This window comes from Tinamus guttatus, unplaced genomic scaffold, assembly GCF_059628265.1.
Source record: "Tinamus guttatus ecotype Peru unplaced genomic scaffold, ASM5962826v1 Tinamus_guttatus_pri_ptg000402l, whole genome shotgun sequence".
NCBI classification, from domain to species: domain Eukaryota; kingdom Metazoa; phylum Chordata; class Aves; order Tinamiformes; family Tinamidae; genus Tinamus; species Tinamus guttatus.
In genome coordinates, this window is record NW_028288936.1 from 1197014 (window position 1) to 1211893 (window position 14880).

Here is a 14880-nt window from a genome sequence, read left to right on the forward strand (position 1 = left end):
ACTTAATTTATCAAGATGTACAAATTACCCTGGTAAAAAGCTAAGAATAAAACCAGTTTAAGTGTATTTAAACTCAAAAGTTTGCTTTGCTTCTGTACATCTGTAATTAAAAGAAAGTTTTGTGAATCAGACTTCTGTCTTTGTTTTGTTTTGTTTTTTTCTGGTCTTGAACAAATCATTGTCTTGCTTAGTTGATACTGCTCATTGAACTGATTTTAACTAAATAAAGAACTAAGAGCACTGGTGCACAGTTCTATTTTTTTTTAATGGCAATCCCCACTTTTCCTTATCCTCAGTTCACTCCTTAGCAGCTTTACCTTTCACTTACTGATTATTTATCTTTTTGGATGAAAGAAAGTTTGTCTCTCTTTTTCAGCTAGACAATTAGAAATGCTGTGGGGAGTTATCATCAGAAGCCAGTGACTCCCTGGTCACTCAGAAAGCACCTTTCAGAAACCAGTGTCCCCACCATTACACTTCAGTAACAATACTTAGTCCTTTCATAATACAAACATTAATGAATCCTCAGAACTTGTTGACAATGACCAGAATTAACTACAATATTCAGAGAAATTTCTGCAACCCTGGAAACTGAATGTCTAGCTGTCAGTACTGCAACTGTAGGATACTTAAACAAACACAGAATAGACTAAATTGTTCATTGTCTTTGTTCTGTATAGAAGAAATGCAAATACAAAATGAGCAGTATAAACAGTAAAAAATAACCTTTATTTTTAGTTTTCTTTGACTAGGAAAAAAAAATTAAAAAAATAAGTTTACAAAGGACTGACTCAATCTCTATTTTTTAAATTCTTTTTCATAAAGGCCTACCTGCAAAATATACTCTGTAATGTCAAAGTCATTATGAAGTGTAGTTCTCACAGCACAACTAAATTTTAAAGAGTTCTTATTTGATGTATCATGGTGTCATTTTTATTAACCGGAATAGTAGCATCCTGGGTGAGTCTCAGAATGCTACGTTAAAGTGTTGTCAGAAGAAAGTCTAGCTTTCTATATTTTGTATGTTTTTCCTCATAAACACTGCCATAAAATAAAAATATATTTCTGCAGTTGCATATCAAATCATGGGAGGGCAGCAGAGCACCATCTGTTAACAAGACTGTGAAAAAATGAAGTGCCAGGCGAACCGCTGTGTAGCAGTATTAGTTATTTTCTTTTTAAGTTAAAAGGTTGGGGATCCTAAGCAACACTCCTTTCAATTTCCAGAAAGCAGTATCTCTTACCAAGTGAGCTTAGCCTACTTCACAGCAAAGGGGTGCTATGCTATTGCTCTAATATGTTGCTTTTAAATATTAGCAATAATGCTGTAACGATGAGGAGTATGAGATTTTCACACCCAATAAAGATCTTAATGGAAGTATTTTTAATACTCTGTTAACATTTTCCCCTTTCTTCAGTTCATCTGATTTCTCATGATTAGCATTCTCTTATAGTATGCTACTTCCTTGAGTCGCTCATTCTTAGCTTCCAGATTCCAGACAGCTCAGTTCTTTGTCCCTGGTCATTTTTTCTATTATTATTTTTGGATTACAATCCTTGAGTCAGCTTTCCTCTCATGCTAATTTCCATGCTGCATTATATTTGAATTAATGTTGTGGCTAACCTTTTTTGAAACATTATCAAATGATTTCTAAAATATAGATAAAAAGCATCTTCTCCTTCAAGATCCTTCAAAAGCATCTTACTCATAAAAAGTTTGTAAATCAGAAGTCATCTCTGTTTTAATATTTCATTCAACTTTATATTGAACCTCTCTCAGTAACCAGAAAAGCAGGCATCTTCATTTCATCTTATGGCCTGTATAAGGCCTGTATACACCATACGGAGAAAGAAAAAGCCTAGAGTCCCACGGGGAGTGGGGCTAGAAAGGGCATGCCAAAGGAAATTTAGCACTATATCCACACTGGTGCTAGGACCATATTTGACATTTAACCAGTACTAGGCCTGGTAGCCTCAGGCTTAGGGCTAGGGTTAGGGTTATGGCTTGGGTTCGGGCTGCTGGTGTATACAGGCCTCTGTGTGGCGGCTCTCAAGTCCACACTGCCTTCTGATTTGGAATGGAGTAATAGAAAAAATATCTCCTATTTTCACACACCAAAGTTCCGATTCTCTCTTATGAAATGCGATTAATTTTTCACCCATCCAGAGTTTTCGGTCTTTCCAGGACAACTGCACTGCAACCATTGCCATTAGCATAAGTTCTGTTTTTGAAAAATAATAATTTGCTCAAACAAAAAACTTTTTAGAGAGCAAAAGATCTTAAAAATAAATCAATATCAGAAAAAAAAAAGACATAATTCTTCTCTAAGACTTTTCAAATGACTCCTCACATCTCTTTATACCAAAGGAAGTCCTCCTACTGCTAATTTTGGTTTCTAATTTCCTAGTAAAATAAGCTTATATCTTTGTGGAAGACAAGAGATTATCTCTTGACATTTAAATTTACTATAGAAGTTACTAGACAGAGTCCTATAAATGAAATTCCAATTGCATAACATTACTGAATGTCAAACTTCACCCTACTTATCAGGTTACATGCAAGGCTTGTAGTTTTATTGCACCCTAACATGTTTAAATTATCATATAGCAATTTCACATTGCTGAATCTTCTACTTAAAGTAGCCCAGTTATTTCCTGACATTGTGCTACTGACAGTGAGGTATACACTAAAAGAATATTTCTTTGTTCGTTTGCAATCTCTGTTACAGTCTCTGACCGATACTGTGTTTTGTCCAGTTTCCCCATACTGCAATAGAAGGTGCACTGTCATTTTTGTATAACAGCAGTACTGACTGTCACCTTTTGGATTTACTTGTTGAGGATGCGTAAGTCTTGGAGTATTCTGACTTGAGAGACCATCCAGATCCCTATCTGACATCACCATAGTTGCAGTCAGCAAAGATGCTGACTTTGGAGCAAGACTGTGCATGAGCTAGATTCAGGAGGAAGCCTTTGACTGTGAAACTCGTTGTATGCCTTGGTCCAACATGGGCCAAATATGCAGGTTTGGGACAAATATGGGCCAAATATGCAGGTTTTGAGTGATTGCAATAAGATGTATTACCCCAGCCTTTTGGGGAAAGGATAAAAATGGATGCTTCAGTGAATGCCAAGAACTCTATATTTTAGTCATTTAGTCATTTTGATTGCAAGGGTTACATTTATCTGATAGATTAATAGAATAACTCAGCTTATTTTCTTGACTGGAAATTATTTTCAGGAGGTGAAAAAAATGTGAATATGAAGATCTTCAAAATTAAAAGCAGTAAAGCATGGGTGGTTTCAAAGAGCATCTAACTAAATTCAAGTGCCGTTGAGTGTGCTGTTTGCAACTCAAGCATGAGATTATTTACGTATATCCGGATTAAACATTCGCTCTCAGTGTAAATGACTTTTAAAGGATGTAACTGGGGGTCCATACTATGTGAAACACTAAGCAGATAAATATATAAAAGTGTGCATTCTCAAAAGCTGGGGATTTAAAGCTCAGACATAGCAAAAATAGCTTAAACTGGTTAATACCAAGTTTCCTTTGTGGGTCTCTTTAGGATACTGTTCTTGGTTTCCCCCTCCCTTAAAATTATCTTTGTTTGAAGAACATATGAAATGTTATCTTAATGAAATCAAAACATTTCCTGCAAATTTACAGAACAACTGATTCTACATTAAACAGAGGGTGAAGACTTATGACTGTTCTGACTACAGAAACTTTAGTGACAAATACTCTAGAGCTAGGAATAGGTACAGAAGCAGAAAATGTGAGAAACAGAGCTTCCCCCAAATGAGTCTTGTATGTTAATATGAAGTAACCCTCAGAGCTGTTAATAGCTAAGACCATCAAATCATTAATTTATAACCTTGAAAATTTAAAAGTTAAAACATTTTTAATCTGATTCTATTTGCAATTACATTAATGTAAGAAAAAAATAAGTTATTAAAAATATGCCAGTGTAAAATTAATGCATAGGGAAAATGCAACCATTATTTAATACTTAAAAATGAATCAGAAATCAACGGAAATACTGTGAATTAAGATGGCCTGATTTCTTTGACCTCTAGGCAGTAGTATTGATTCCATGTGCTTTTCTATAAACAAAGAAAATAGCCATCATTTAGTATAAATAGAGCAAGAAATACCATTACAATAAAAATACAAGGTTATGATGTACATGTTAGCAGTTATTCAATGTGGCCCGCATGCTTAGTGCATGGTGCTGCATTGACATGACTTGGGTATTAGACAATAAAACTTTGCTAAAAGTTTTGCCTTGCTAAAAGAGTAACCTGACTGAGTAGCTGTCCCAAAGCCCACTGGAATCAACAGTAGATTTTCCACTGATTTTAACAAGTTCTGTTGTTTTTTTGCTTGGAAAGATTAGTGGCTATGCAACACTTAAGCTTCGAATTTAAAAAATAAATAAATAAATAAATGCTGCCAGTGTTACATTTCTTCTCTGCAATTCATTTCCAAGGAAGCGTTTTAAAAATTTAGACAGTATTTTAAATAACACCTTTTATGTCTGTATAGTTCTTACTATAGTTTTGCCAAATCACATACATAAATACATTGTGGATGAGGCTGAAAATGGAAACTTTGATAATGAGAAAAGTCCTTCTATAGCTTGGAAATCCTTCACTGGCAATGTGCCAGTGTAACTGGGGGTAATGAATTTTCTTTGACAGTCATGAACAAATCACTGTAACGGAAATGAAAGCAAACAAAGAACTTGAATGTACATTTTCGGCAATAGCAACATGTTCAAACCCTTCAGAACAGTCTTTTCTTTATATAATATATATATATATACACATAAGTATCTATATTCATGCTGGTTCTAAATAGTATCTGTAGGGAAATACCAAATACCTGTATAGAAAAGACAAACCACTGTTTTCCTTCTGTTTGCTAATATAGGCTGTTTGTTTACAGCATACAAGGCTGTGACAGGCATGTTAAGGGATGTGGTCATGAAACTGCTGCATGCACAGTGTCGGTGGGAGGAGGAGATGCACAAATCATTTCCTGACATGGGGAAAATGCAGATAAAGCAGACTCCATGCACGCGAGGGGCAGTGGCATCAGGACACACTTCTGAAATCAGCACCACTGTGCAAACAAATAGGAAGAGTATCTTCCCCAAATAGAATGAAAAATAGGATAACCTTATGCAAATAGATGAAAACATCAAATAAAGCACTTTTTATAAACATAAAATTGAGAACCGAATTGCCTTAATTCACAGTACAGTTGAAAAAAGAAGTTCAGATCTCTCTGAATTTCAATTCAGCATATTCTAATCCAAGACTGAGAACATTATTCCTTTTTAACTTCATTTGTAACTCATCTCTTTTACCATACTAAAAGAACATGTGAGAGAGGAAGACTGGGGCTTGTAAGCAGAAACAAATTGATCATATTTTCTCTGATTTTCAGTGATTCTGCTTTTGCTTACATGTCCAGAGATTTTCTCTTCAAAGATTCTGGTGCAAAAATCCATTGCCTTCAACACATGACTGGGAATATTTAGGGTTCTTTTAATTCCTATTCATGTGTTACATATTAAGCATAATCCCTGTAAATGTGCCTTTTAAGTGCACTGCCTACAGTTAAGACAACCTCACAAGAACAAGTAGTAAATAGATCATGGAGAAATCCTGAAATCCATTGTTTTCATTTAAAAGGAAAAGTATCTGCCATGAAACTGTGCTGAAACAGAGTTAAGCCATGAGCTACTCTCTCATGCAGATGCAACTTGGCATTTCATTTTTCTTTTTCTAGGTATGATTTAGCTTTTGGAGAAAGTTCGGAATTTATTCATATTGTAGGGTGAGTGAATACCAAGGACTGCTAAATCTACCAGGCTCAACAGGACTGGTGCATATTGCCAGCCTACTTTTGTAGGAAAAATAACTTTCTTCATAAAGCATGCGAATATGTTTAAAAATTTCTACAGTTACTATTTTAAGTCTGCAGAAGTACTGGAAAATTTAAGTTAGAATATTTTTTAAAAATCAAACTTTAAAATATTTCTGGCTATTTTTTTCGTAAACTGATATATTTTCAGTGTATCTAGAGAATATTTCGTGTTTTCATATTCACTAAACCCTGGAATAAGTATCTATTCTACTTTTGTCTTTCCAGGTCTGAATGGAGATGATTTCTTAGTGTTGGGCCTCCGTAATGGCAGAGTGGTATATAGCTACAACCTGGGTTCTGGCACTGCCTCCGTCATTAGTAAACCACTTGATCTGACACTCAATATTCATGTCATCCATCTTGGCAGATCTCTCCAAAAAGGCTGGCTGAAGGTAAGAAAATACTTCTTTTAGAGGACAGCATTGAGGAAAACTGTTTCTTTTTCACTTACTGAACAAAAAGTTTAAGAAATGCTTATTTTTGTGTGTTTTTTGCTGAATTTAGAGGATTACCTCTACTAGACACTCATAAATAAATTCCTTTATGGTAACAAATATAAATGTTTTCATTGTAAGGTGGATGATCAGAAGAATAAATCTGTCACTTCTCCTGGGAGACTGGTTGGACTCAATGTCTTCAGTCAGTTTTATGTAGGAGGTTACCGTGAGTACACTCCAGAGCTCCTACCAAAGGGATCTAGATTTAAGAACAGTTTTCAAGGTAAATATTGTATTTTTTTTCAATTCCTGTTAAAACATGCATTTAATTGTTTCAGATGCTTATGAAATAGTGATATAAAAATGTTGTCTTAAAAAAAAACATTGCTTGGCAGAGATTCCTATGTGTCTTCTTCCTTATTTCACTGTGATGACTATGAAACATGATGCTAGCAAAGTCTTTGCTAAATATTTTTAGCACTTTCTGATAAAAGTGGATGTTCTACCTGGCCCTATAATTTCTTCTTACCTAGCCTAGCCTGTCCTACAGCATTACTCCAAAATAGTTTCCTTTCCTTACAAGAAGGTAGCTTACTTTTTCCACTCAAACAGTTCTTTGTTCTTCCAGATGTTAGTCAGAGATGGTTTGTGTAGTAGTTTTCATGCTGAAGGCTACTTTTTCATATGACATGGTAAGATTTGTTTTGTTTTTGTTGTTGTTGTTGTTTTCTTAGAATCCCAAACTGACACTTGCTGTAATTACTTATTTCAATTATTTATAATATATTAAATTATTTATCTAAAATAATAATTCCTACCTCCAAACTGACATTTAAAGCTCTTTAAAAAGCTTAATTCAACTACTACTGGTTGGATCAATATTCATGTCATCCCGCTGGGCAGATCTCTCCAAAAATGTTGGCTGATGCAAATGATGCAAAAGATTTGTTCACAACACTTCCTTATTTTCATTACTTACTCCTATAGAAATAATATTTGTTCCATCTTTGTGAGGTACACATGACTATTTCAAACACTGGACAGCTTTAAAATTAAAATTAAATGTTCTAGCATAACAGAGAGTAATTTGACTTCTCAGTTATAAAATTGGAGACACATTATGAATGACGAGAATAACAATAAAATTCCTTTTCATAGACTAAATTCACTGTATTTCCACTAACCCCTCATAACTGCATGTTTTCTAGCCAGCTCCTTATTTTTTTTTCTTGTAACTCTGAAATTTCTGTAAAATGAAGTTCAAAAAGAAAAGCATAAAGGTAAGTGAACACAAATATAAATCATCTGTTTCTTGTCTCAGATGACATCTATGGGTTTCTGGCTCACTTTTTTTTTTTTTTTTTTACTGTCCTAGCAGAGAACAAACCCAACATAAACCAAAAGGACAAACTTCTCTAGTAGTGTTCTGGGTCGCTTATTCAATGGTTTTCAGGATACCACTGTCTGCAAATGAATCTTCAGAGCTTCCAATTTGCTGGGAACCGCCCCTCTTCATATGTTTTTTAAATAGATACATCACCTTAAGCTTTGATTACATATGGGATTTTGTAAGAATGCAAACCGTGATTTCATAAAAAATCATGCAGTAGTATACCTTGGATGGACCTCTGGAGGTTATTTCATTTGACTTCTTGCTGAAAACAGAGCTTGTTTTGAGTTAGACCAAGCTATCTCACGCTTTGTCTGGCTGAGTTTTGAATATCTCCAAGGAATGAGATTCCACAGCCTCTCTGGGCCTCTCTGGGCAGCCTGTCTCATCATTAACCTTTACTTTACTAAGTGCCTAAGTACCATCACTACTTTTACTTTCTTACTTACTTACTTCTAATTGAACTTCCCCTTGATGCAACATGTGATCGTTGCATCTCATCCTTTTGCTGAGCGCCCAAGAGAAGTCTGAGTCAGCCTGTTCTGAGTCAGTCTCCCTAATCACCCATCGGCTATTTGAATCAGCAGTTAGATTCCCCTTCTCTTTGCCAGGCTTGAAATATTTAACTATTGTTCAGCATAGTCTGAAGCTCAGCTACCTTTTGAAAAGTAGCAATTTCTTTCATATCTTGATTTCTTATGTTGCAATCAAGTTTTCACTCAGAAAGTCATATAACTTAACCATATCATGTCTCTTTTCCAGGAAGGATAGATTCCATAGTTACACCTTTCATAGCTTCTTAACAATTTGCAAATTGGCAATCATAAAAAGCAACGACTATATAAATATAGAAATAGTCAGAAGAACTTCTGGCTTTCTTTAGAGATATGTTTATGAAATGGCTGAGCAAGTAGAAATTTCTAGTGTTCCTCTCCAGCTGTACGCCATTTTTACAGCTTTACAGGGCCCTTCTGTTGTAACTGTATTATAATGACCAAATTTCTACAAATGCAGGAGGAATACTTTTCCAAAAAATAAGATTTTTTTTAAGTTCACATGTTAATAGTTATTATGCTATTTACTATTTTTTCTTGCCATTCCAAAAAAAAAAGACTCTATCTCAAAATTTTGTCAAATGTGTAGCATATTAACAGTTTTCTCTTTGCCTCTCTCATTCACAGTATTAGCTTGCAATTACTTGCTAATTCATTCAATACTCTAGTTCTCAATATCAGCTTTTCTTTATTCTCCAGATTACATTGCTTTCCAAGGAAGCTACACTCTCATTCAGCTGATTTCCCACAGCCTTTTCTTGTCTAGACATTTCGGTTGTTCACTGAATTCAAAAATCTCCCCAAGTTCAAGGTTCAGTCCTCAATATGAGAAATATATCTTCTCCTATGGAAGAAGCGGGACCTTCCATAGTGGGGCTTGGAATACCACCAACATAAGGGCAATCAAAACTATTTCACTTCAGTCAAACTGGAGCTACAGGGAAACCACAGATAAATTCTAAAAGTGACAGTCAAGATAAATTTATCTAGTAGATAATTGATTAAACCACTCAGACTTTTGGGAAACTGCTGTTGTCTGCTTATAAAGACATGATTTATTTAAACTATTTTGCTTCTAATGCAAGAGTGTATCTACCCCTTTGTAAACAAGCACTATTGGATCAAGAAACATTGAGAAAGTCAGCTTTGTTGCTATTGACCTACAGTCCAAAGTGACAGGGTACAATCATTCAGCATTTTTACTAGGTACAGCTACTGTTTCAGACCATTTCCCCCTTATCTGCATGCCTTTAGCAGCTTTGTTCAGGTGATTTCCAAGGAGGAGGGGGAAACTGAAAATAGATGTCTTTAATAAACTTAAAATAAGAAATCTACTCATAAATCTGTTTGCATTGAATTTATTGATTTTAGAAGTTTTAGGCTTTTACAGAGCAGTGAGTAAAAAAAAAATAACAAAAAATAGTAACTCAGTTCAAGAAGAGCTTATTTTTTCATTCATGATGGAAATGCTTCATCATAACCATGACTTCTTCCACCCAGACCAACATTTCTGTCCATCAGTAGTTCTGTAGGCAGGAGTTTTCATTGATCCCCACTTGGCCACTGATCCTCTATCAAGGCAGTAAGCAAGAGAATGAGAAGAAAACAGAGAGAAGAGCTAAGAATGCAAAAGAGAGAAGGGACTAGAAGGACAAAACAAGTTTCAGATCTGTTATTATGCTGTTTGGATTGATGTGATATTGAGAAAAATCTTGTCTGAGCACTACTTCCAAAATGTATGAGTGGCTTAGAAGATGCTCTATCTGCTTGATGACAATCCCATCAAGATTCAAAGGGGAAATCTGTCAGCTTAACATCAGTTATTTGGCTACTGGATAAAATTGAAGACAAGATAAATCACAGGAAAGCTGGGATAAAGACGAAGTTATGCTTGCACTTCTAAAGCTGCACTGAAATAGAGACCATCTCTGGCAGCCAGAGAAGGAGCAGCATAATATGGGATCTAGTGAAAAGTGAGTGGCAAATAGCACTGTTGCTAGAGGGAAGGATGACGTCAGATGAAGAAGGTGTCAGAAGGTATTTTAAATTGAGGAAAAGTTGATCAGCTCATCCAGTTAAGAAACTTTCTCAATACTCTGTGAGAAGATGAAGAAACTGCTTACTTTAGAGCTCAAATGACATGCCCAAGCTCATGTAGAGTTTGATTGTCTCTGAGTGTCATCTGAGTTCATAGTTCTTTGTGGGATCATAGGAGCCTTTTGTAGATGGGTTCATCTAAGTGTTGTGCTATATACATTGTCCTGTAATAATGTAATTAAGGGAGGTTTCTGAGTATTTTGAGATCTTACTAGAACCTAACTGCAGCTTCTCTAGAAAGTCATGAGGGATTTAGGGCGCAGCAAGTAATGTGGTCCAAGAGACTCACTTTTGTCTGCTTATTATGGACAGTAGGAAGTGGGTTGTACATCCAGATATCTTTCCACTCATGTGCAGGTCTACACAACTCATCAGTGTGACCCACCTACACAAAATGAGATAGTGGGTTAGGATTTGGAAAAAGGGCAATAGTTACAGTTGAATCACTAAACTTCACATCTCTCAAACAGGCAAGAGTCCAGTGTTATGGGGAGAAACTTAAGGAACAGAAAGAAAGTTCTGATGTTTGCTTCTCTGTGTTACCAAGACAGCAATGTGCAGGGCAGAGCCACAAAAGCAATTGATGGAGAGAGCCAGGAAACACATTTTCCACCTTCTTCAATAATTTTTAAAAATAACATGAACACAGAACTTATTTGAGATCCAAACTCATGGTTAAAGTTTATGCTCATAATAAGCTGGAACATGTTGGAAGCCTGCCAGAACAAAGACTTCATTCCTTTCCTTCTTTTCTTTCATTTCCTACAACACAGATGTCACAAAAAAATGCCCAGGAACAATAGGAAAGTGACCTTAGAGTTGACTTTTAATTAGCTCTGCCTCTTGCACTACAGTCTAGTGTGATTCATTCAAGTCCTCTGGCTGTTTGGATAACAGCTAAAAGCAGCACTGAGTGGAGTCATCGTGTGGGCCCTTTTCTCTTTCGAGAGGAGCTGCTCAATACTCACAAGCAATGAAGAAAAATAGGGAAAAAAAAGAAACAAAACACTTCTTTAGAATAGGTATGATTTTAGAAATATACAAATCACTGCTGTGTTCAGATGAGTGCAGCTTATTATGTATAGGATTCTTGGTGTATTTGTAGAATATCTGCTTGAAAATACTTGCTACTTTTTAGCTGAATACCAGATGCTTACAAGTAGGTAAGAAGACTAGTGAAAAGTCTGTGAGAAAATATTGCATGATAAGGAAATAGCAGAAAAAAAAGTAAAATCATATAATGAGGTGATATCTTTATGACAAGTTCTGAAGTTTTTTAAATCATTTTTGATACTTTCGTGGCTTTTGAGTGCTACTTGATTGCAGTGAAACCTATAAATTAAACCCAAGTGAAAGAAAAGTAATAGGGAGAAAATTCTAAGTGTGTCACTAGACGATTAAAAATGAGAAGGTAGTTCATCTTCTGACTCTTGTTTGTGTCTGATTTCAGCTAATTTGCATCAAAATATGATGTTTGAGATCAAACTGAGTTTAACTCATGAATGGAAATTAATTAGAAAATTTCTTTCCAGTTCCTAGTGCAAACCTGGCCGTGTCAGAAAACCTTTCCGCTATTCAGAACAGTTGGCAGTCTCTCCTTAAAAGAGGCCCAGAACTGGGAGAGCAGAAGGAATTCAGGTCAGGGCAGAAAGAAGGCGCATTCATTAGCTAGTCCCTCTGCAGAAGTCTGCTTACTGCCTGCCTGCTATATGGAGGCTCAGATTGGTAGGCTCCTTACCAGCATCCCATCAACTAATAGCATTAGAAGACATACAAAAATCAACAGAAAAACTCAGCTGAAGTTATAAAGTGAAGACAAACATCTCTCTAGAACTTACTATAAGCTTTGTTTAGAATTACACAAGAACTGTTTCTAACCTAGATGCAAAGCAGGTACAGTTAAACTAACCAATTTATTTTGCACGATGACCTTACCAGGTCTTGAGTACTCACTGTGCCTTCCATTGTTTACACTAGCTCTGGGCTGCTTTTGCTTGGTTCGTTGGCAGGACTCAGGAGAACAGAACATGCTTTATCTGCCGCTGATAAGCAGATGAAATGTTAGGATTTACTGAGCATGTGGTGGGCTAAAACTAACAGTGCTAAAAGCAGGGAAATGATACGCTATGAAGATCACAAATAAAGCTAGGTTATTTTCAAATCGCTTAATATGCATTTTTGAATTACCGTTATGTGGCAGTTTAAACAGGGCTACAAACTGTGTATAAGAAGAAGAAAAAATCTATGTAAGAAAGTTACTTCTACTGAAGTTTTTTTCTAACTATACTGAAAACACTTATCTTGCTATGAAAATTATAGGTACTATATTTTGTTCCAAACCAATTTCTCATATTATGATGAGAAAATCTCTTATACCCAATTGTGTTAAAAAGCAGAAACTTGGGGCTAAGGGGAAGATGCCTATCTCAGTACTTACAAACGTAAAGATTCTTTTATCTCTATGTCCAACTTTGAGTACGTACATACGTAAGTTTGAGTAATTTGGTCAACAACAGTAAATTAATGTTAACATATTGTCATAGAATAAAAAGTCTTAATGCATAAAGCTAGATCTTAAAACAAATAACTTGGAAGTGCCCACTGGAAGCTCATGGGAAAATGTAAAATCATAAGCAGTGTATCAGGGTATGTAAAGCTACTCTGAAAAAATTATTTTCTCACTGTAGACAAATAACACTTGTCCTGCTTGCTAAGCTACTAAATGTCAGCAACTGATTGTGCCAATGAAATGTGAAAACACCCCTATTCTCTATCAGTTCTTTGTATAAATAAGATCAAAGAGAGAAGTTTCAGAATTGTAAATAGTCAAAGGTGTTTGCAAGTCAAACATCTTGATAAATGTACCAACAGAACCAGTAAGATCACAGTTATTGCAATAAGTGTGAGGCACAAGGCCTTACATTTAACTTTTCAAGGGACTGCCACAAAGCTTGCATAGATAATAAATATAAAATTAATAAGAAAGTCCCAGACCATAAAAGATACCATGGAAAAAGTCAATATGTTCTTGTTATCTAATAAAAACTGAAGAGATAACTACAGTTGTGCATTCATTGTATCTTTCAAGTGGAAGCCTGGGTTTTATGTGATTTCACCAAATCATGCAAAAAATCATATGATATCAAATAAATATCATATATTGCTTAATAAACAATTTAAAAATAGCCTAGTTTGATAATTATTAACAATCTTCATATCATATCCTTTCCCTGCTTCTATCACTAAACAGTGAGCCTCTGGCATCCACTTCTGAATACTTGCTAATCTCATGTTTTTCATTGTGGGATTTCATGAAGTCTCAGCTATATTATATAAATCAGGTTTGGAGGGGTATGAGCATTTCCAAGCACGTCATTGTACTGGTTTAACCATAGTGTTTTAAAATCTTATTTTTAGTTTAAAACAGAATATATTCGTGTACAGATCTGAATGGTATTTCAAACTGCCTAAGGCTACCTTAAAATCCATAGCTCTTAATCAAATGATTAAGATAGCCAATATATGTTTTACAAAGGTACACAGATGGTTAAGTAAAAGTTACCATGCATGACACAGTCTTGGCTTTGCACTACGCACATACATACCCTGATGAAGTGTCAGGCCTATGTGTCTCACCATTCTGTGCATTCACTAGCAAGAGTGAAAAATCTCCAAAGGGACAATCCCCAGGAAGCCCAGAGGTCACCCAGGAGCTGCCTGGAAGTAGGCAGTAGGAAACAGCATATTGAAGTCTGCTGCACTCTGAAGATATGACTACTCTTTTCACTTGTGCTACTAGTGTATTAGCAGATTAAAGTGTCAGAGGATGAGGTGAGCACTGGCACTGTCATCTCTACAGATAAATTCTTATCATGGTCCATTAAATCTTTTTGGTTTGGGAAAATGAACACATCAGAAAGGTGACAATCAGTATTCTGGATGCATCTGTCCTATTCAGGAAGATAGTGAGAGTTTAACAATATAGATGTGACCAGACTGGATCAGTTGTCTTTAGGACCAGGTAACAAATCCTGTTAGCTTGCTAGAAATGTAGGATATTTTTGAATTATTTCCCAAGAGCAATGGCCTAATGTGCACATTCTTTAAAATGTTGTGGTCATCTTTATGTGACAGGAACTGAAGCATTCATTTCAAAAGAGGAGAACCTGGGTCTTTCCCTAAAGAAGATCCTTTTCAGTTTAAAGAAATTAATTCCCTGCATTCCTACCTTCATTCAGTGTTCTGTGGATGGTTATGTATTTTACATTAAACAGACTTTTTGAGCATTTTTTTCTCTCTCTCTTTTTTTTTGGGGGGAGGGGGGATTGCTTTTGTATGAGGTAGATGCATTCCTGCAAGTGCATGTGAGTGTAACACAAAATTTCACAACCATCAGCCCTCAGCCATTGACCCTGCTCTCTTTTTGTTTCTTGAGGTGTGTCTCCTACTGCTATACCTATTATT

At 35.6% G+C, this 14880-nt stretch overlaps 1 protein-coding gene across 1 annotated transcript in view; it reads left to right on the forward strand.

Annotated features, from left to right (window-relative positions):
* The window catches only part of EYS (EGF-like photoreceptor maintenance factor), a 636352-nt gene that overhangs the window by 599375 nt on the left and 22097 nt on the right, over positions 1–14880 (forward strand). The window contains exons 33-34 of the mRNA XM_088531218.1: positions 6164–6330; positions 6514–6658. Coding sequence (XP_088387344.1) covers positions 6164–6330; positions 6514–6658 — 312 coding nt within the window. The remainder of the gene's footprint in view (positions 1–6163; positions 6331–6513; positions 6659–14880) is intronic.